At 52.8% G+C, this 21773-nt stretch overlaps 3 protein-coding genes across 3 annotated transcripts; all 3 read left to right on the plus strand.

The window, feature by feature from the left end:
- Positions 1–5730: 5730 nt before the first annotated feature.
- LOC112890183 (U5 small nuclear ribonucleoprotein 40 kDa protein) lies at positions 5731–8550 on the plus strand. Its single transcript, XM_025957062.1, has 2 exons — positions 5731–5937; positions 7202–8550. Exon 2 carries the CDS (start codon positions 7230–7232, stop codon positions 8262–8264), a length of 1035 nt encoding a protein of 344 aa, XP_025812847.1. The 5' UTR covers positions 5731–5937; positions 7202–7229; the 3' UTR covers positions 8265–8550.
- A 581-nt stretch (positions 8551–9131) lies between these two features.
- LOC112888384 (G-type lectin S-receptor-like serine/threonine-protein kinase LECRK3) lies at positions 9132–12205 on the plus strand. Its single transcript, XM_025954591.1, has one exon. It carries the CDS (start codon positions 9580–9582, stop codon positions 12085–12087), a length of 2508 nt encoding a protein of 835 aa, XP_025810376.1. The 5' UTR covers positions 9132–9579; the 3' UTR covers positions 12088–12205.
- A 5484-nt stretch (positions 12206–17689) lies between these two features.
- Positions 17690–19173, plus strand: LOC112890147 (transcription factor IBH1-like 1). The gene is made up of 2 exons (XM_025957021.1): positions 17690–18546; positions 18640–19173. Exons 1-2 carry the CDS (start codon positions 17738–17740, stop codon positions 18668–18670), a joined length of 840 nt encoding a protein of 279 aa, XP_025812806.1. The 5' UTR covers positions 17690–17737; the 3' UTR covers positions 18671–19173.
- Positions 19174–21773: the final 2600 nt, after the last annotated feature.

Raw genomic sequence — 21773 nt, forward strand, 5'->3', positions numbered from 1 at the left:
CCGGTGGAGTATATTCTTGTGCTCCTATGAAGCTAGAGCTAGCAGTACTTAGACCTCGGAGTTTCTGAACGTCGTCGCCACAGTCCGGCACGTACGTGCCGATCGAGCTTGTTAGCCTGCACACTCGCAAGTTAGGCGCGCGTGCATCGTTCCTACGTGTACGTGCTCCGTCCCAAGCAAGTCACAAGCTAAGTTTGAGTCCCATCACAAAGTCGGCAAACGGCAACTATCTCTGGCACGAGAGTAGACACGTACGGCGATCGATCGAGTCTCGTGTATCATCATCGTTACATCGTCGTACCTTGCCCTCTCGGAGCCAAATACACCCAAGCCATGCGTGGTCACACAGATCTGGAAGCGAAGGACACTTAGTCGATCGGTGTACCGATGGTTGGCGGGCAAGTACCCGGAATTTCGTAGCACGAGATCGAATGAATCAAAACACCCTCGGAGAAATCTGCTGCTGCTCCTATCTGACTGACTCTGCCTGCACTGCACCAGGCCAATCCAGCAAGCAACAGCAACCTCAACCTGCTTGCCGAACGCTGCGCACCGCTGGGCTATATATAAATACTTGCATGGTCGCTACCCTTGGAGCAGGCAGGCACCCCACACGGTAGGGAGCAAGCATCCGGCATCGGTCAGCTAGCGCGAGCAATGGCCTTCAAGCCCATGGCTGCTTCTCCCCCTGCGCTCCTGTGCCTTGCCATGGTGGCTCTCGCGCTCGCGGCTTCCGCCAAGGCCCAGGCGCCGGCTCCAACACCCGCTCCGACGCCGGCGCCTAAACCCGCGCCGGCACCATCCGTGTGCCTGTGCCCGGCCGGCTTTAGGAACATCTCCGGGTTTAAGGCAGCTGCTCCTAAACTGTTTGTTAAGTGCGGCCTCTCTCTGTTTTTACGCACTCCAACAACCATCAGCAAACTCACCATCCCCGGCAACCTCAACCTCCCGCCACTCCCCAACATCCCCGCCACCTCGAAGAACCTCCGCCCACACATCATCACCAAGTGCAACTGCCACCTCGCTGCTGCCCGCGTCACCATGTCCAACCTCAAATCCACCGCCATCACTTGCCACCCCGCCGGCCAGGCTTGAATAAGCTGTGTGTGCTTGCTGCTTGGCTATTTTAACTCGTCCTACCGCGCCACTCCGTATGGATAGGCTGCCACTTTTATGCATCCATGTGTTGATCTACACGTGGAAACCGGTCGATTCGCGTGCTTCTGCGACGACACAGTGGTGGTGGTAAATGGGAGTTTTTAACCTACCTACTTGTTGTGTGATCACAAATTAATACCATTATCTATATATACGTATACACTGGAAGCATTATATTTTGAAGGATTTACTGTCATCACGTGTGTTAATCCTGATTTTATTAACCACTGATAATAAAATCATAATGCAGAGTGGTACAGGGTGTTCATTGTGTGGTTCTTGAACGGAGCGGGAAGATCAGGGAGGGAGACAAAACGATCTTTTTTCTAAAAGAAAAAGTTGGTCAATGCAGCATGTGTATGGCCCTATAATAGTGGGCCGGGCTTCCAAGTACATTGGTGCCTCAAAGCCCGCTGGAAAAGCTGTTAGGCGGTCGGACTTTTTTCAAAAAAGATTTAAAAAAACTAAAATTCGAAAAAGGGGTACCAGTTGCGAAAATTTAGAGAAATGGGTGCCTCCCGCCCGCTGAACGGGCGGGACGCTTTGGGCCCCGGACATCCCGCCCGCCCAGATGTCCCCCGAGGGCCTCTTCGCAAACAATTTCTTCGCCAAGAGGTCCCTGGGAGGGCATCCCGCCCAACCAAAGAGCAGGATGTTGTGCTGAGGGGCATCCCGTCCATTGGTAGGGCGGGAGGTCACCTCACAGGCTATATAAGCCGCAACCTGCCCTAAAAATGCCATTTTATCCAGCAAAAATCAGAAAAAAGAGAAAGAGAGGAGAGGGAGAGAGAAGAGGAAGCGGCGAAGCCCTGTCCACACGTCGATTTTGAGTTATATTCTCATTCTAGCCATATAAGTACTTGAAAATAACTATAATTTAGGAAATATTTCTTAGAATAGTTATGTTTTGAATAGTTTTTAGTATTTTCATTTGTTTTTAGTATAATTTATAATCTGAATAGTTTAGAATATGTAAAATATAATCTGAGAGTCGCTGAAATTTAGGATCGTCGTTCGTTGTGTATTAATATGTAGTATAACTAGTTTATTAATGATTGACAGATATGTCTTCCGAGAAGGGTATTTTCAGTATATATTACGGAGAAGGAAATGTGATTTATGAGCCGAATGGGGTAGATTTAAGTGAATTTAACTGTGCGGTCAGAGGAATTACCAGACCGCACGAGAGGACATTTGAATCCCTATGCAACTGGTTAATGAGGGGATTAAGGATTAATCAGGAGACACACACTGTGAGTGTTCAATGCGTCATAAATCGTACCACTCACGCTTTGATCTGGGAGCTTATGCCACTTGCAAGCAACGAGGACTGGTTAACTTATCTGCAAAATGCAAGTCATTGGCAGTGGCCACTGGTACTCCTTGTCAGTGTGCACCAAAACCCTTTGATAAACATTGAAGCTGCTCCGGGGGATGAAAATATTGATGAAGAAGTTGAGGAGGCAAACATTGAGGCAGGTGGCACCGCAACACCTCAATGCGTGGCTGATGAGGGGGAGAACATACCCTTTATTGTTGAACAGCTGCAAGACGAAGAACGTGAATTGGATGAAGCAATGAATGCCGATTCGTCTGATGATGACGATGATGTGCCTCAAGATTGGGTAAGCAGCGACTTCAGTCATCTTGTCGTAGATGACGGATGTAGCTGGCCTTCGGATTGCAGGGAGAATGAAATTATCCAGAGTGCAAGGTACCACTCAATTGAAGAGGTGAAGGAAGCTGTTAAGTGCTGGTCTCTCTCTCTTATGCGAGAGTTTAAGACAGTCGAGTGCAAATCTCGTAAGTACGATGTGGTATGTGTGAAGGATGGCTGTCCATGGTGGGTGCATGCCTACAAGGGTAAATGGAAAGATTATTGTGAATGCTCCATTGTCACTCAGCACACTTGTCATTTGCCTGGGGTGCAGAAGAGCCATCGCAATCTCACGTCGCAATACATCGCAAATGAGATGTACGGGACGATAGTAGAGAACTTGTCATATGAACCAAAGTCTATTATCAGGTACATTCAGGAAAAGTATAAGTATACCATCTCATACAGAAAGGCGTGGAGTACAAAACAAAAGGTGTTGGAGATGAGGTTTGGTACGTTCGAGGCTGCATATGATAATGTTCCTCGAATGCTGGCCGTCCTATGTCAGAGAAATCCTGAAAGCTACTATGACCTGAAAACTCTAGACAGAGGAGAAGATCCGCCCCACACATTGCAGCGGATCTTTTTCAGCTTGGGTCCATGCATTAACGCATTCCATCACTGCCGGCCTATCCTGTGCATCGACGGGACCTTTCTCACAGGAAAGTATAGATTGCAAATGCTGACAGCTATTGGAGTGGATGGAAACAATCAATTGTTGCCTGTTGCTTTTGCTTTTGTTGAGAGTGAGAATACAGACAGTTGGTACTGGTTTCTGGAACGGGTTAAGCTTGCAGTCGTTCGGGATAGGGAAGATGTCTGCCTGATTCATGATCGTCACGCCGGCATACTGAGGGCAATTCTAGATTTGCAGCAGGGGTGTGTGGAGACCGGAGAGCCACCCAAGTGGCGTGATATTCGCAGTAGGTGGTGCATGAGGCATATCGGTGCAAACTTTTTCAGGCAATTCAAGAACAAGCACCTTATGGATATGTTCAAGAGGCTATGCAAGGAAACGAATCAGCAAAAATTTAACAAGCAGTGGCAGAAACTTGATGAACTGACCGGAAAGAAAAGAGCCGAGGACGCATCAAAAAACATAACTGCACAGGATGAAGCAGAGGCTTTGTGCCCTTTGCCAACAGATACTGCACGTACTCGCAGAAGGTCTGGGTCAGCGGTGAAAAAATTTTCTGAATGGATTGAGAATGAACCTAAGCAGAAGTGGGCGTTACTTTATGATACCGATGGTGCAAGGTACGGTATAATGACCACCAACTTCGCCGAAGTTTACAATTGGGTGCTGCGAGGTGTTCGTGGGCTTCCATTGGTTGCAATTGTTGAATTCATTCTCCGCGGGTGTACCGATTACTTTCGGGAGCGGTTCACTAAAAATCAGGTATTCATGCGAGATTCAGACAGAAATTTTGAATTCAAGGTAACAGAATATATGACTAAGAAGGCAGAAAGCGCCCGGCTACACCATGTACGGCAATGTGGAACACAGGAACTCAAGTTTGAGGTATCTCCTAAAGATAGGGCGCGACATGGCATGAGACGTCAAACTCCTGTAAAGGAGTGCATTCTCAAGTTTGATGGAACTTGTTGTTGCTCATGCATGAGGCCCAAGTTGCTGCACTTACCTTGTTCTCATGTAATGGCTGCTTGTTCTCATGTAATGGCTGCTTGTGCGGATATTGGACATCCTGTCGATATATATGTTTCACATTACTTCAGAAAGGAGACAATTGCTACCACCTGGCAGTATGAGATCTATGGGTTCCGTTTGGTTGGATCGTTCACTGAGACAGCGAATCCTGTTATATATATTCCAGACCCAAGATCATCACGGGTCAAGAGAGGGCGCCATCAGTCACGGCGTATTCGTAATGATATGGATGAGTCAGAGCTCCGTCCGAGGATACAACGCTGCAGTGCATGTAATCAGATTGGACACACGTATAAACATTGTCCAACCAATGATGCTGGCTCTAGTTGTACTGAAGCTGGCCCTACAGGTGATGCTACAGATGGAAGATCTCCGGTTGCATCAAGAAGTGGGAGACGTCGCCGATCGAGTGCTAGTACGTCATCAGGCATCATTTAGTTGTAATTTTATTTAAACGTTGTTTGCTCATATGTAATATTTGCTGCGTTGAGATTCTATCAGACCTGAATACGTATTTGTAATATTTGCCGCATTGACTGAAGACACAATATTTGGATTCATGTATTTGTAATATTTGTAATGTTCATTATCATATTATTTTATTTTTAATGGCTTCATGTATTGTACTATCGTAATATTTAGATTCTACGTTGCAAACGTTATCGTTTAACTATCTTCGTACGAGTTTTAGATACCGTAATCTTCTTCGTAAAATTGAATTAAAATTTTATATGCATACATAAGAGTATGGCGAATAAATCTTATATTTGAAAAAATTCTGAATTTCAAATAGTTTCTGAAACAAAAAATCTAAGAAAAAATATAACAAAAATGGACCAGGAGCATCCCGCCCACTGGCCGGGCGGTAGGCATCCCGCCCAGTGGCCGGGCGGGAGGCATCCCGCCTACTGGCCGGGCGGGAGGCCTGCTTCAGGGACCTCTTCGCGAATAAAAAAAGTTTTCTTATTCGCGAAGAGGTCCCTGGAAATTTTTTTGAGCCTCCCGCCCAACCACCTTTCCGCCCGTTCAGCGGGCGGGAGGCACCCATTTCTCTAAATTTCTCCAACTGGCACCCCTTTTTCGAATTTTTTTTTTAATCCCCTTTTTAGAAAAAATTCTTAGGCGGTCTGCAAGGTCGCCGGGCCTCATCCCACGCGGCCCACCAATCACTCGGGTTTCACTTCTCTCTCCTCCCCGCCACGCAGCCCACCATCTCGAGCATACGGCCCTGAGCTGAAGAAAGTCTAGACGCCGCCCGAGTCGTGAAGTCGTCCTCACGCCCGACAGCGCCGCCTCCCCTCGGCCTCCGCTCTATCGCCCCACCGGCCGGATCGGCGAATCCGGCTTGTCCTTCCGCTGCCGCCGCACGCCCGCGGCCACGCTCCTCCTCCTCCGAGCAGCAGCAGTGCGCGGGGTTCTCGCGCACCGGGTAGCAGCAACATAGGGCTTCCTGGTATGGCGCTGTAACCTTCCTCGACTTAGTTGCTTCCTGGTGTTGAGTGCGTAGCGATGCTTGGTCCTGTATTTCGCTGGATTTTGATGTTAGGACATAGGAGAAGAGGTGTATGGGGGTGCTGGGAATTGGGGAGACTCGTCCATGGAGTAGAGATTTTTTTAGTAAGAGAAAGTGAGAAACCCTAGCAGCTTCATAGTGAAAGGCAGAGCAAGTACCTCTAACGGCCTCGTGCTTATGGTTGATTGTACTAGCTGTTCTGTTTGGATTTTTTTCCCCTACAGCCGGCCCAGGTGTTAGTCCGTTTGAGAAATATCATTATAGTTTCTAGCACGCGAGATAATTGTTGCTGAAATTCAATTTGTGCTATTGTGTCACACATCGTATTATTCTACATTCACATCTATGAGTAATTCCATGTTGCCTAAGCAACGTCAAGGACAATTACCCACTCTAGGATTCTCTGTAAGTATAAAATAGTAAAAAGTGCATTCCGTGCCCCCCAGGATTGAGGCTACATCCCATGCTTGTTTTAGCCCCCCAGAGGCCCAGATCTAATTCATGTTCACAGACAATCAATGTCGTGTTTACACACATAAGCTGCTGGTGCCTTTCTAGCAGCGAGGCCACAAGCAGCTCCACTTCCAATCCACCAACAGTGCCTGCATGGTTGCACCTATGGAACAGAGTCAACCGACTCAGGGATGAACCATTAATACTTTAATAGGCCAAGAGCTCTGTCCTGGTGATTTACCTTCCTGTGTTTATACTGCAACACCTTTTCAGGCCTGCAGGCTACAATACCTGGTTGAGTCTTGTATCTACATTTATGTCAATTATTGTGTCCTTAGCAAGTTCTCCTATGCCAGATCTGCCGCTTATGTGTCCTGTTCGGTAGATAAAATTATTTATGCTAGTTCCTGCTACTGTTAGTTACTTTTTCACATACAACAGAACATTTGGCTTGGCAATGTTGTATTGTTGTTCTGCTGTTGATTAGCATGAGGTATATTTATTTTAGGGCGGCTTTATTTTGTAATATGGGTAGCTTGAGTTGGGGCATTTCACTTCAGTCATTTCTCAAAGCCACCCTTTTTGTAGTAGTTGGCCGGTGTTCTGTATATATGGTTATAATATGAGAAGTTTAAGGTGGATGCCATAGAATTTTTTGCCATTGTTTTAGTGCGCATGTGCATGAATCTAGAGTGGTCTGTTGGCATGGTGTGGAATTCTTGCTGCCATCTTATAGTTTTCTCTGTCACAGGAAGTTGAACTTATCTACAAACTTCAAGATGTTCTCCGCTCCAGGCAACAATTCTTTGGCTCTTGCAGCCCCTCGACCAGGGATGGAGCTGGCTAATGTTCAACAGCATCCAAATCAGGCTCTTGGGCCTGGTGGAAAACAACGCACATCCAGTCTGGAGGCACCTATAATGCTGCTTACAGGTCATCAGAGTGCTATCTACTGCATGAAGTTCAACCCTTCTGGAACTGTGATAGCATCAGGCTCCCATGACAAGGATATCTTCTTATGGTATGTTCATGGTGAGTGCAAGAACTTCATGGTACTGAGAGGGCACAAGAATGCTGTTCTTGACCTCCAGTGGACTACGGATGGGACCCAGTTAATCTCCGCAAGTCCAGACAAGACCGTGAGGGTGTGGGACGTCGAGACTGGCAAGCAAGTTAAGAAGATGGCTGAGCACTCGTCGTTTGTCAATTCATGTTGCCCAGCCCGCAAGTGGCCGCCTCTTGTTGTGAGTGGTTCAGATGACGGTACAGCAAAGCTATGGGACTTACGTCAGAGAGGTGCGATTCAAACTCTTCCCGACAAATACCAGATCACAGCTGTGAGCTTCTCGGAGGCAGCAGATAAGGTATTCACCGGTGGCCTGGACAACGACGTCAAGTGGTGGGATCTTCGCAAGAATGAAGTAACAGAATATCTGAAAGGACATCAGGACATGATCACTGGGATGCAGCTTAGTCCCGATGGGTCTTACCTCCTGACCAACGCAATGGACAATGAGCTCAAGATCTGGGATCTGCGCCCTTACGCACCAGAGAACCGGAACATCAAGACCCTTACAGGCCACCAGCACAACTTTGAGAAGAACCTGTTGAAGTGTAGCTGGTCGCCAGATAACCGCAAGGTCACTGCTGGGAGCGCGGACCGCATGGTCTACATCTGGGACACGACATCGAGGCGGATCCTGTACAAGCTTCCTGGGCACAACGGCTCCGTCAATGAGACTGCTTTCCACCCCACTGAACCTATCATTGGATCCTGCGGCAGCGACAAGCAGATCTATCTTGGGGAACTTTAGACGAGTATCAGTTTCATCAGCTAGAAGAGTTCTTGTGATACTTGGATGTGAAGGCGAAAAAGAAACCGACGACGTTCCGTTGCTTCGCCTGAGAATTTGAATGCTGGATTGGCTGACCGGGATTTGGGATTTGTCATTTGTAGATTGTATTAGCCTGTTAGGGCCAGTTGGTCTACCGTTTACGAACTGAACCATGTTTTGTACCTGCTGGCTTTGCATTGCTGAAAACTTGTTACCATGCTTGAAGATCACTAATTGCATGCCGAAAACTTGACATTCTCAAAAATCTTGTCGCTCTCTACCGAGTTGTATCATTGTCCTCTGAGCCAATTGTCAGTTTAGCCGCTTTCGTTGTAGTCAGTTGAGCCGCTTTCGTTGTAACTCGCCCAGAAATTTCTTTACATGTTCAATTTCTAAATCTCTTACAGATCAAGATATCCGCATGATTTGAATTCTGAAATGCTCTCGAGAGTTCTCTTGTTCTCTTCTGAGGTATGTACGCTCTCGCGCCTGTGTTTAGGTTAAATATGGTTGATGTTTTGCGCCAGTTTGCCGTCCAACAGGTAGCTTACGTGAGAGTTTCCAGCTGTAACCTGGATCCGTCACCTTCGACGACGTCCCTTTTTTGATTCCACGGACTCGTGACAGCTGGGGACGCCCGGTCACCGCCTCGCAACGGCGTTCACCGCATCACGCCACCGTGCTCTCCACCTAAAATTCCACGCCCTGCGCTGCGATCCACTGATCCTGTATAGGCGCGCCACGTCACCCGTAAAACAAATTATCATTTCGTCGGCTAGTTACGGACTTCGTCGCACGCTAAACTGCACGACCAATGCGGCCGTGCCATCGACCCGGATAAGATGGCCATGCGGCTGCCTCGCTGCGCACGGCGCACCGGTGCACGCGCCGCGCCGATGGGGCTCTCCTGTGCGACGAATCTGGCCAGTGCGAAGCCTGACTCCGGCGTCGACCGGTCGCCGGAGCTGAGGTAGCCGCCGATGACCAACTGTACAGTGCACCGATCGCACTAGCCATCAAGATTAGAATGGTTTGAGTCGTTTTCAGATTCCAAAGTTCTTTCTCGACCTTTTTTTTGTTTCTTTTACTATGTTTTCTTTCATTCCCAGCTTCGTTTTCTAGCGGTAAGTTTGTTCCAATCATCTCGGCGATTTTCGATGAAATCCTTTTTCTTCTCGTATACTTTACTCCCAATCGTTCGGGAACATCTAAGTATCTAACACTACACCTGGGACTCTGGGACTGGGAAGAAGTTAAGGTTGTGCTAGGAAGACTCTGAAAGGATCGCTCGATCATGGCGTCACCTCGTCGAGCTGCTCTCTGCCTCGCTCTATGCCTTCTCGTCCTACCGCGCCCGCCGGCGGCCGCGGCGCAGATCACCAACCTGACGGCCGGGACGGCCCTGGCGCCGCCAGGATACATCACCAGCCCGTCGGGCGTCTTCGCGTTCGGCTTCCGCGCGCTCGACTCCGACCCCACGCAGTTCATCCTCGCCACGTGGTTCCGCCTCGACGGCGGCGCCGCCAACGGTAGCAGCGGAAACAGCAGCTCCCCCACCCCGCCGCAGAACGTGGTGTGGTTCGCCAAGAAGGCGGACACCGGCGCGACGCCGCTCGCCACGGCGCGGTCCGCGCTCAGCGTCACGCCCGACGGGCAGCTCGCGCTCATGGACGGCGCCAACGGGAGCAGCAGCGTGCTGTGGTCGCCGCCCGCGAACTCCAGCGTGAAGCGCGCCTCGGTCCTCGAGCTGCTCGACTCCGGCGACCTCCGGCTCATCGCGGACGGAGGCGGCGTGCTGTGGCAGAGCTTCGCGCACCCGAGGGACACGCTCCTGCTGGGCCAGTCCGTCGCCTGGGACGCCGGGGCCACCGGGAAGCTCGTGTCCAAGCGCGCCGACGCGGAGTTCACCACCGGACGGTTCAGCCTGGGCGTCCAGGCGGACGGCAACGTCGTCCTCTACGTGGACCTCCGCGACGGCAACGACCCCGACAACTCGTACTGGCAGGCGCACACCAACGGCGGCGGCGGCGGCACGGTCGTCTCCTTCGACGAGCCAGGACGCCTGTACTACACCCTCCGCAACGGCACCGTCCAGAACCTCGTGCCGCCCATGCCCAACTCCACCCTCGGCAAGTACTACCAGTTCGCGAGGATGAACCCCGATGGCATCGTCCGTGTCTACGCCCGCCCGAAGAACGGCGGCGGGAACGCGTCGTGGACCGTCTCCGGCGCGTTCCCCAGCAACGGCTGCAGCCGGAGGACGTCCGGGCTCCAGGGCCTGTGCGGCCCGGGGTCTTACTGCGTCGAGACCAAGGACCGGCTCAGCTGCGAGTGCCCGAGCGGGTACACCTACATCGACCCGCAGCACCGGGACACCGGCTGCGCGCCGGAGTTCGCGCCGCAGAGCTGCGGCGCGGAGGACGGCGACCCGGCCGCGTTCGCGCTCGTGGAGGTGCCGAACACTACCTGGGAGACGTCGTTGCACTACGAGGAGCTCTCGCCGGCCACGGCAGATCAGTGCCGGGACTACTGCCTCAACGACTGCTTCTGCGCCGCCGCCCTGATCACCGGCGGGACAAAGTGTATCGAGATGGCGGCGCTGACGAACGGGCGGCAGGCGAACGACCCTGCGACCAAGGCGCTGATCAAAGTGCGGACGACCAAGACTCCCGCCGCCTCCTCGCCGGGAACGCGAACCATACTGCACTACAGGATCATCGCCGGCTGCTTGGCGTTTCTATCGCTGGCAACCATCGGTGGGCTCCTGGCCCAGCACCACCTCAACAGGAAGAACACGGCGAGGCAGCGGCTGCTGGGCGTGAGAGCCTTCAGCTGGAAAGAGCTCTACCGCGCCACCAACGGCTTCGAGAAGCTGCTGGGCAGAGGGAGCTTCGGCGAGGTGTACCAGGGCGTGCTGAAATCTCCGGGGATGACGACGCAGCCCATCGCGGTGAAGAGGCTCGTCGCCTCGAACGAGTACAGCGAGCGGGAGTTCGCGAACGAGGTGCAGTCGCTGGGGCAGATCCACCACCGGAACCTTGTCCGCATGGTCGGGTACTGCAAAGAAGGCCGGCACCGGATGCTGGTGCTCGAGTTCATGCCGGGCGGGTCGCTCCGCGGCGCCCTCTTCAAGCCCGGGGCGCGGCCGCCATGGCGGTGGCGCGCCGAGGCCGCGCTCGGCATCGCCCGGGGGATCGAGTACCTCCACGACGGGTGCGCGTCCCCGATCATCCACTGCGACATCAAGCCCGACAACATCCTCCTCGACGGCGAGTGCGCGCCCAGGATCACCGACTTCGGCATCTCCAAGCTCCTCGGCGGGGAGCGGGTACACGCGACAGTGACCAACGTGAGGGGCACCCGCGGGTACATCGCGCCCGAGTGGCTCCGCGGCGAGGCGCGCGTGGACACCAAGGCGGACGTGTACAGCTTCGGCGTCGTGTTGCTGGAGATGATCTGCTGCCGGCGGTGCCAGGAGCCGGTGCCGGACCACCGGGGCGCCGGCGACGAGACGGTCACGCTGTTCGGGTGGGCGGGGCAGTTGGTGGGCGCGCGGAGGACCGAGCTGATGCTGCGTGGGGATGACGACGACGCCGCCGCCGCGGAGGAGGACCTGGCGAGGGTGGAGCGGTACGCGCGCGTGGCGCTCTGGTGCATGGAGCCCAACCCGGCGCTCCGGCCGACCATGCACCAGGTGGCGCGGACGCTGGAGGGCGCGGTGGACGCCGAGGCGCCGCCGGACCCTCCCGGCTGTTACCTGGAGTCCTCGCCATTGATCCCGATTGCTGACAAGAAACAATGAAGCGATCTCAGGCAAATGCTGCTTAATTGTGTTTGGGTTTTGTGAACAAACTGTAGTTTTGCTAGGGTGATCAGCAGTTCACCGCATGTATATTCAGCCAAATTTGCGGTTTTCAAATTTGAAGAAGTCACTGAAAATCCCCTTTGTTCAACCAAACTCGGGTTTTTCAAATGAAAAATCTAAGCTCTGAACCGAGTCTAGAGGATTTATGCCATTTTGCAACAGCGCTCACTGAACCCAACAACAGTAGACCATCAAACCACGAGGCTCTCATCCAAACAATCCGTTATTTGCACTCTGAATATACACGATGCTCTACCTGTGGGTGAGATGTTTCTTGAGATCAAGATAAGAAATTAACCTGTACTAACATTGATCTGAGCTTAATGATGCAAAGAAACATGTATGTGGGCCATGCTAGTTACCAGACATACGGACATGCATGCCCTGCTAGTTTTACACCTCCATATTCTCCAACATAGTTCTCTGATAGTTTCAAGTTTTTAGTGATTTCTTGTTCAGCCAAGGGTAGGGCCGTTCTTCTGTACATATCTCAGAACGCGCTGCGGGGGAATCCCATTCTCAAGCCAAGCAATTGATGCAAGATGAATCCTTGCTGCGTTCCGCTGCTCGGCGCGTGCTGCGGCCTGCTGCTACTCGCCGCGCGTTGGGGACCTGCCCCCAGCGGTGCAACTGCGACGCCGAGAGCAGGGCCGGCTCTAGGTCAAGAAGAGGGAACTAACTTTTAGTTACAAAATTACAGTATATAGTACGAATAATAAAAAATACTTTGCAATATATGTGTAGCTCATAAACATATAACAATAGTGTAATAAAAAATTAAAAATAATAACCATTATGAGGCTTGTGATGGACTTTCAAAGATTTATTATTTTAAATAGAAAATTATATATAATAATTATCTATACGATCTTGGAACCCTCAGCTAAATAAACCTTCGGCGGTCGCACTGCCTGCCCCCCTCTCCCCTGAGCCGGCCCTGGCCGAGAGGAGCACGGCCATCGTGCAGGCTGTTCGACAGGAGATACGCTGCCAGATGCGGTCGTATGGAGGGGACGCCTTTTGTGTGGCCTCGTGATCGCCTACTCCTGGCTTTGGTTCAAGACCCCTGAATCTGAAAAGACTTTGAAGGTAAGATGGGTCGGTTTCACTGGTTCCAAATCCGAACAAGCGTCGTCTGACGCAAACAAGGACTAGTGTTTGTTCTTGCTGAGACTATCCATCTTTTGCTTGGAGAGAGAGAGAGAGAGAGAGAGAGAGAGAGAGAGAGAGAGAGAGAGAGAGAGACAGGTGTTTGTCTCATGTCTGAACTTCAGTTCGTCTATGATGGAAATATGTTTACAATCCACTATTGAATGTTTGTGGACTATGCTTGCATCTCATGGAATCTAGTGATCCGGAGCCGTATTTGCAGGTTGATAAGGCAGTTAGTATTTGCATCTGTTATGGAGTATCAAAATCTAGAATAATGTGAATGAGTTACGTAATCTCATGCAAGTACATGCGCGGTCAGTTCCATCGCCATGGTACCTTATGTCGTCTTCAGGTCGCCTTAGTCGTTCATTTTGATCTCCAGCAGTTAACTTATTGATTCGATTTATGGATGCTTCGCCGTCAACAGTGGATGCTTTGCCGCAGTTGCTTGTCTGTTTTGACAGATACTTTGCTATATCATGATTTCTCTGTTGGTGGATGCTTTGCCACCCTCTTGCTGTTTGGGTGGATGTTTTGCCGCCGTTGATTGTGTCGTGTGGTGGATGGCTGTCATGGTGATGATTGTCTTTAGCAGGTCCAATTGTTTATCATCGTATTAGTGGTTTCGTGAGGCTGAGCATGTTCTCTCTTTCTCTGTTTTTCTTGCTTGATTGTTTTTCTAGGTCGCATGCCACAAGCTTAGTGGTGCTTTGTAACTCGGCACTAGAGGGTTCTCGTAGTTGCGTCGCTGTAACTCTCCTCCGAAAAACATGCTCACGTTCACGAAAAAAAAGTATATGCGCTGTCAGCTTTATGCCACTTTGCAACAGCGCTCAATGAACCCAACAACAGTAGAACAGCAAGCCACGAGGCCCCTTATCTAAACATTCCACGCCGCCGTGAGAGCGAGCAGGGGCTGCGCCATCGCCGTCGTCAGGAGCTCGATGTACCGTCCCGGCCGGCGCCGCCGATCGCGCCCAGGAACGCGACCAGCGTGAGCAGGAGCGATGCCATGGCCGCCGTGAGCAGCTCGACGTACAGCGCCGTGGCCGCGGGACGCGCCCACGTGCGCCGCGCCTCCGCGAGCAGGGCGGCGGCAGAGAGCCGGGTGCGGCGACGGCCGCCGTGGCGCGTGTCAGAGGCCCAGGCGGCGACGTACGCCGCGAGGACCGAGGACGCCACGGACGCCAGGTACCCCACCAGCTCGACGCGCCGCACCGAGGGGTCGTCGTCCCCCTCGCGCGTTGCCAGGACCCTTGAGATCAACCCCAGAGCGAGGCGGCAGAACGCGAGCACGAGCAGCGCGACGGTGACCGCCGTGCGCCTCGTCGTCTCGTCTGCCATGGCGACAGCGTAGCACGCGAGAGTGGGGTTCTGGCGTCGTGCGCCACGGTCTTCAGGACATTGTGGTGGTGGACGGCCGGGTCCTAGGCGCCGCGCCAATTGTTTGGCGGGAACGGCTGTACACCGTGACCCTGAACGCCAGGTGCGACTAGTTCACCGGCAGAAATTAACAGCGTGCTGCCGCTGTTGCTGCTTCAACCGGACTGGAACGAGTAAACAATTTACGACAGTCCAGCACGGCCATTTAGAGGGACAAAATGGTCCAAGGGCCCATACCGCGAAAGACAAACTCGACGATCTGGGCCGCGAATTACTGGGCCCGACGGCTCGCATGGGCCTGGCGGCGCGTCACCTGCAGCTCGGCCTGTGGAAGCGCCAAAAGCGACCCAAGGATAATGAGCCCACGAATTTGTGATGACACGAGGGAGAGAGGGGAAAAAGCTTCAGCACCATCGCGAGCTTGTGATGCTGCTGATTAGGGATTCTGGACTCTTCTCCCCGGAAGGAATTAGCACGGTAGTACCTTCCATTTTGTCCAGGGAGGCACACGGTAATGATGCAGCGCGATCTAAAATCCTAGGTTTCTGGTGTGAATGAGCGTGGCCTTTCGCTAATGAGCTAGCTCTGGGGCCGAGATCGAGCTCCATTTTCTCGGTGCCAAATTGGGTTTTCTCCAACAAGTTGCGTGCAAGCGATGGGCTAGGGAACATGCCAAGTGGTCGGCTGGCAGAGTGGTAGAGCAGCCTTGGCCCTTGGCGAGTGGAGTCACGTCAGGCGGTCAGGGTCAGGGACGAGGCCCATGCCATGCCGATGCGGCCATGGCCGTCCCATGTGGCTGGCTGTGGCCGGCGGCCGGCCACGGCCACTGGCTGCAGGCGCGCCACGAACCGGACACGTGAACGCTGGGCCGTATTTTTTGGCACACCGCCCTCTGGCCCGGCCCCGTACAATAATACGCGACGATCCAGCACCGCGCTGCCCCCCCGCCGGGCCCTCCTGTATTCATGCTCCATCTCCGTTCCCCACCGTACACGTACTGGCTGTCACGTGCCATGGTATACTGCGACGACGTACGGGACCATCGCCATCCGGTACGGTGTACGCGTACACGCGCCTACCCCGTATAATTCTACGTGCCTTTCTTGGATGACCTGTTGCTGGTAGGGTAGGGTGACCTACTTGTACAGTTGTTCTTGTACCTTAACGCGGCCATCATCATGGCGCCATGTTTATGAGAAAGGATAGCGATCACTGTCCGGAGATGGCAAGGCGTGGTGCGATTGTGTAGTGGTAGATGTCGTGTCGAGTGCCGACCTTGATGATCCGATGTGATTGATGCAGGATAAGCTAGTGTCGTGGCGTGGTGGTGCGTAACGTGCGCGCCACTGTGTTCTTTTGCAGCGAGATATAGTAAAGTAATGTAGTCGCAATAAATAAATAAATAAAAAAGATTACCACGTGCCAATTTTTTTTTAAAAAATACTACAGAACGAGCCAAGAACCCTGCAAGGCTGCAGGCTAACAATGCATGGTTGGTGGATCAAATCTGGCATCTCGATAAGCGCGGGATAATTACCAAATGGCGATTAGGGCACCACAGCGTGGGCACCGATGCTCAAAAAATTCTGACTGCATGATAGGTAACTGGGCATCGATCTTCGGTTCGGAGGCCGCAGCGTAGGTAGGTGCATGCCTGCGGGACCCACAGGTTCACTAAATAAAATCAATGATGGCTGCTTCCCTCGACTGAACAGTACCCGGTGATACGAACAGCGATGCTCTCGTACTTCACCCACGGTCATAAAATAGTTTTTTACCAATGAAGTATCGAGGAAAGAAGAGTCCCGGTGCCAGCATTTTCTGTCCAAGCATCACCCCGTGCGGTCTTTGGTGCTCGTGCCCTTGCTTGTCGTCAGAGGTTGACGGTTACAGGAGCTCAGCTGAAGAGAGACTAGCCCAACGTCAGGCTTGGGAACACACGCTCGATGACGGCTCGGCAAGCAGATGACGCTCCGCAAAGTTGCCGATCTAGCGCGCGGGCACGTCCATGTGAGCGCCATGTATGTGAGGCAGCGATCTGCCGGCCTTTCTCGGGGCACGCCGCGGCTTAAGGAAAGGGGACGAACCGCCGCTGCCGGCGCCCGGCCGCCGCCATCATCGTCCCCTTGTTCCCCGGAACTTTCCGGCGCAGAGCCACCATCTTCGTTCCAATTATTCCGATCCATTGCATTGCACATATGCCGACGCCTACCGGTTACCATGCTGATAAAGCCTTGTCTCTCCGGCGGAAAAGGATTAGTGTATGTCGCTATTAATTAATAAGCTTATTAATGTGTGGTGGTCAAATTGCCAATGCGTCGTCCTCTAGATGCTGCTCGACTGCAGATGCCGGTAGAGAAGCCAAGAGAGTAGCTAGCTGCAGCCCGCGATAGACGGCCGGATAGATGAGCATCTCTGCGCCTGCGTATCCGCAGAGCGCCCGGTCACATGCGCGTCAACCGCATCCCGATCCGCGGCCGCTGGCCCGCGCGCGCGCGCGCGCGGCGGCGAGCGCTGCCAAGTGCCCGGCCAGCGCGCGCTGACGCGACATGTGCCGCCATGTGCGCCTTGTCCGGCCCGATCCTCCAGCGCCCACCCCAGGCCCTCTCAGCTCCCCCCTCCAGGCTCCAGCGCCCGCAAACTCGCCTGACCACGACACGGAGCTAGCGACGGAAACCTTTCGCTGCCACCGGTCGGTTCGCGCACATGCGCGCGTACGCATCAGCTCTCGACGGACGACGACAAACTCCGTGGGCGTCTCGTTTTCGCCGTGCATGCTGTCACCGATTACATCCGGTCAGCTCATCCCGTGCACACAGATGTAGCCTGCATGAGCAGCATCGTGCTGTGCATGCATGTTACCTGTCACTGTACGATGGATTTGGCTGGCTGCTGGCGATGTTTAGGGCACATTGATCTTGCGGTTCATCAGACATTCATGCATGCATCTGCTAATCCGATTCTCCGACAGAGGCTATTAAACAAGAGGGGGCATGTTCCGTTTCGATGATCGCAGAGGTTAGCTAGACGGGATCCATGGGAGATTACTCGCATGTGCTGTCTCGGCTCCCAGCCACACGCCGTACGTGCTCCAGCGAGGCCGCACGACGCGACGTGCCGGCCGGCCGCCGAGGCACGGCCGCACAGCAGGCGGACAGCACGTATATATATAACAGCCATGGAGACCCTTCGAGCTGCTACCATCAGTCTACCAGCGTTCAGGGCTAGTCGGCTAGCACATTGCTTGCATCTCTTGCTTCTCAGGCAACAAAGCCAAGGAAGAAACATGCGAGGCCCTAGCGCTGCTAGCGCCGCGGACAAAGGCACCGTGGCCACCTTCAAGCGAGACCTGCTCAGGAACCTGCTGGTGGGCCTCCGGGCGCGCGCGGAGGCGTGCTCCTTCGACGCCATGAGCCTCCAGGAGCGGAAGCGCGCCGTCAAGTGCTCCGCCGACGAGGCCATGGCTGCAGCGCGCGAAGCAGCGCCCGGCGGCGCCCGCGCGAGGTGGACCAAGGCCGTCCTAGCGGCGGCGGCCGCCTCTTCCAGTTCCAGCCCCGGTGCCACATGCAAGGCGAGGAGGAGCAGGTGCAAGAGGGTGGTCAGGAGGTGCGTCGGCGCGAAGAGGATGGGGAGAGGCTGCTACGCTGCTGCAAAGAATGCGGCGGCGGCGAGCACCGACGTCGCGAGGAGGCTGGTGAGGAGGCGGACCATGGCGCTCAGGAAGGTGATTCCCGGAGGGGACGCCGCCAGGGACGAGGCCGCGCTGATCCGCGAGGCCATGGATTACGTCGTCCACCTGCGCGCCCAGGTCGACGTGCTCCGCCGCGTCTCGGCGGCCGTGCAGCGATCCACCATCCTCCGGTACGTACATGTGCTCTATTCGTCTTGCATTTTCTAGATCAAAAGACTAGTGTTGCATTTTGGTTTTAACTTGTTCATTGGCTTGGCATGCAGGGATCCTGCTCAAAGTACGGGAGAATCGTAGTGACTATTCTTGCTTCAGAAGATCGACAAGGGATGTGTATCGATTGGAAGGAAGATCATGGCGTCACGGGTGATCTGACGGTGATGAGAATGCAGATCTCTGAGCTCGTGCTAGTGGTCAGGAATTGATCAGGAGCTTGTCTTTGCTCCATTATTGGGAGATGAGTGTGGGGAGCTTGTAAGGTAGCTAGACAGCTACTGTTGTACGTGGAGGAAAGGGACGTGCTATTGTAGACCAACAGAGAAATGGGCGCCAATTTAGTCTCACTTGTGGCCACTCATTGCCCTGAAAAAAATTGAAAGAAAAAATGCAGAGAGGAAAACACCTAAAAGATGATTGACCAGTGGCTAATCTTTTGCCTGAATCCTCCATGCATGTGTGGTTTACGCTGAAGTTCAGTTGTTTTCAGCAATGTCGATTTTAGCTTTTGCAGAGTTTGGACAAGTTTTTCAGCGATGTTTGTTTTACATGTAGAATGATGCCGTTCTGTAATGTTGATGAAAATAAACCTCCCAGATAATGGCTGGTAATCTGGTATTCACAAATTGGCACCATGAATCGATCGAAACGATGCTAGCCACCAAGCTGCACACCGGCCATATGCTGAATTTCGTCAGTAAATCTGTATGCTTACATTCAGTAAAAGACGGGCTCTGAACTGAAGGAAACCCGTTCTGCATCCTGCGCGAGGCAAGCCCTTGCTCCCCTGCAGCCCGACGCCGCCTTGATTGTGAGCAGCTTCTCCTTGCGCTCGCCGGCTCGGCGCGGGTGGCGTCAAACTCCAACCCTGCGCCTTGAGCAGTTGAAGCCTCCCTTCACTCTGCTATCGTTTTATCATCAGCGCCAAGTCGCCACCGAGGGAGAGACCCGCTGCGGGCCTCGGCCGTGGCGCCGAGAGCACGCCGGAACGGAGTTCGTCGCTTGGATTGGATCTCACGCCGTCGAGGTTGATGCCCGCCGCCGCCGCGGGCACCTCATCGCGCCCCGTCTCCTTCTGTCTTTTCATTTGAGCGTGGGTGGGTGGATTGATCGGAGGCGGTGTCTGTCCGGGCAGAGAACGAACTGGAGCGCCAAGGCGGCGCTTCAGCGTGCTCGGAGAAGCCGGCCATGTCCCGGCGGCGGCGGTTCAAATTTATGCAGAAAGCCGCCTAAAATGGACCGCGATCCAATTTAGGGGGTTTTGTGTAAATAAGCGATCCGATTATTTACGTAAAACCCCCTGAACTGGATCGCGATTACGGATCGCGATCCGATTTAGGGGGTTTTGTGTAAAAAGGTGATCCAAATATTTACATAAACAGCCTAGAACGATTACATATGGCTGCTGTCGTCCCCTTGACCCCTTCCCGTCCGGCACCGGCGACGGCGGCCTCCTGGTCGCCCGTCCCCATGGACATGACTCCTCCTCATCCTCCTCCAGATCCCGCCCCCTTCCCCGTGGGATCCCCCCTGCTGCGTCCCTCACACACCCCGCCTCTTCGCCGCCATATGGCCAGCCCCGGTCGGCAGCATTGGCCGTCCGCCTCCGCTCCGGCCGTCGTCTGGCGCCGCAAGTACAGGGTGAAAAGCTCGTGCTGGCGCAGAGTGGAGTGCCAAGCCCATGGTACTCCCGCACTCCTGCTATGGACTGGCTGGGGCCAGGAATCTGAACGCTTGCGTCGCATGCTCATCGCTCCTTTCCGATAATTCATCCCGGAAATCGAAAAGCTCGCCAACCTGAAGAACGACTGGAAGAAGAAAGCAACCGTCAGCATCGTCTTCCTCATCGTCGTCTACTCCGTCGGTGCTGCGCATTCAGGGACAACCGGCAGGACAACTCGAGCCCGGGCTTGGAAATGAGGTGCGCGCCTGGGCGTGGCAATGTATGGCGCATGGCTGTGACATTATGATATGAGCAAGGTCAACAGGTCATGTCGGATGGAGTAGATCCAGAAAAACGAAAACGTCAATATATGCGTTAACTGACGGACATTGCAGAAAAAGGGATAGAAGCTGGGATTCCAAATGTTGGCAAGCAAACTGCATTTAGGAAAGACAACTGCTCAGCCAAAAATACTAGTTCATGCAGTGCAACATTTCCAAGGATGGGACAAAATTGACAGAACTCTTAAAATATGAATGAACATTCAGCTCATGAACTCTTATATGAACTAGATGACGGTCTGCATGTAAGAGTAACCCTGATCCACAAACCAGTATTAGCTGATACTCTTACATAGCAGTGCAAAAGTTTACAGTAACCATAAATAGCAGAAACCTCATATAAGAGGTGCTGCGAATGTCATTAGCAGTACACCATGACAGTTACAGATAGTAATCTGTACTTTTCACGGTCCAATTAAGTGTAGCACTATGGCACCGCACTTAAAACCGGGAGGCGGGGGGGGGGGGGGGGGGTACAACTGATAATCAAGGTCTACCAAAAGTCAGCATCATGCATTGGCAATTCGCAAAAGCTAGCATGACAATCTAAAAGCAAGCGCCCCTAGAAAAAGGAAGACTACAAGTTCAGTAAGTCATCGTCTGTATCACTGATAGATCAATGCCAAACTCAAAACATTTCAGAGGAGAGCTTGGAAATTGGTACCTCCCGAATCCAAGTTTTAGCCAGTGGTACCATAAACAAATTCTTCGGAAGGACATATCCCTAGATGCTAGAGAACAAATTACCATTCACCAACGCGTTGATATTTATGGGAGCATGTCACATAACTCTTGCTCCATCAGAACATTTTTACAATAAGACAGTTACTGAGTTACATGGACGTGCTGTGAAATTAAGTGGCATACATTCATCAAAACATCAATTCATAAGTCACTACCAAAAGACATCAACTGATCCTTTACCAACGAACTGGTATAACTGTGCACTGCAGTCAGAATTGCTTACTGTATCTATAGCCAAGTATGACACACTGAGAATGCAAGAGAAATTAACTAATTAACCGACAATGCAGCACATGAATAGCGGGGTACAGTTCGCCCACACTGAAATGGCAGTGGCATAGATTCATCAGAAACATCAATCTTTAGTCACTACTCACTACCAAAATACTGTAATCGATATTTACCAACAAACTAGTATAACAGCACAACGCAGTCA

This window comes from Panicum hallii, chromosome 4 (genome assembly GCF_002211085.1).
Source record: "Panicum hallii strain FIL2 chromosome 4, PHallii_v3.1, whole genome shotgun sequence".
Taxonomy (NCBI): domain Eukaryota; kingdom Viridiplantae; phylum Streptophyta; class Magnoliopsida; order Poales; family Poaceae; genus Panicum; species Panicum hallii.

Excerpts from the sequence above, each read along its gene's own strand:
- LOC112890183 (XM_025957062.1), top strand. The coding sequence starts at position 7,230 with ATGTTCTCCGCTCCAGGCAACAATTCTTTGGCTCTTGCAGCCCCTCGA.
- LOC112888384 (XM_025954591.1), top strand. The coding sequence starts at position 9,580 with ATGGCGTCACCTCGTCGAGCTGCTCTCTGCCTCGCTCTATGCCTTCTC.
- LOC112890147 (XM_025957021.1), top strand. The coding sequence starts at position 17,738 with ATGTGCTGTCTCGGCTCCCAGCCACACGCCGTACGTGCTCCAGCGAGG. Across the intron at positions 18,547-18,639 it reads CAGCGATCCACCATCCTCCG|GGATCCTGCTCAAAGTACGG; the intron begins GTACGTACATGT and ends CTTGGCATGCAG.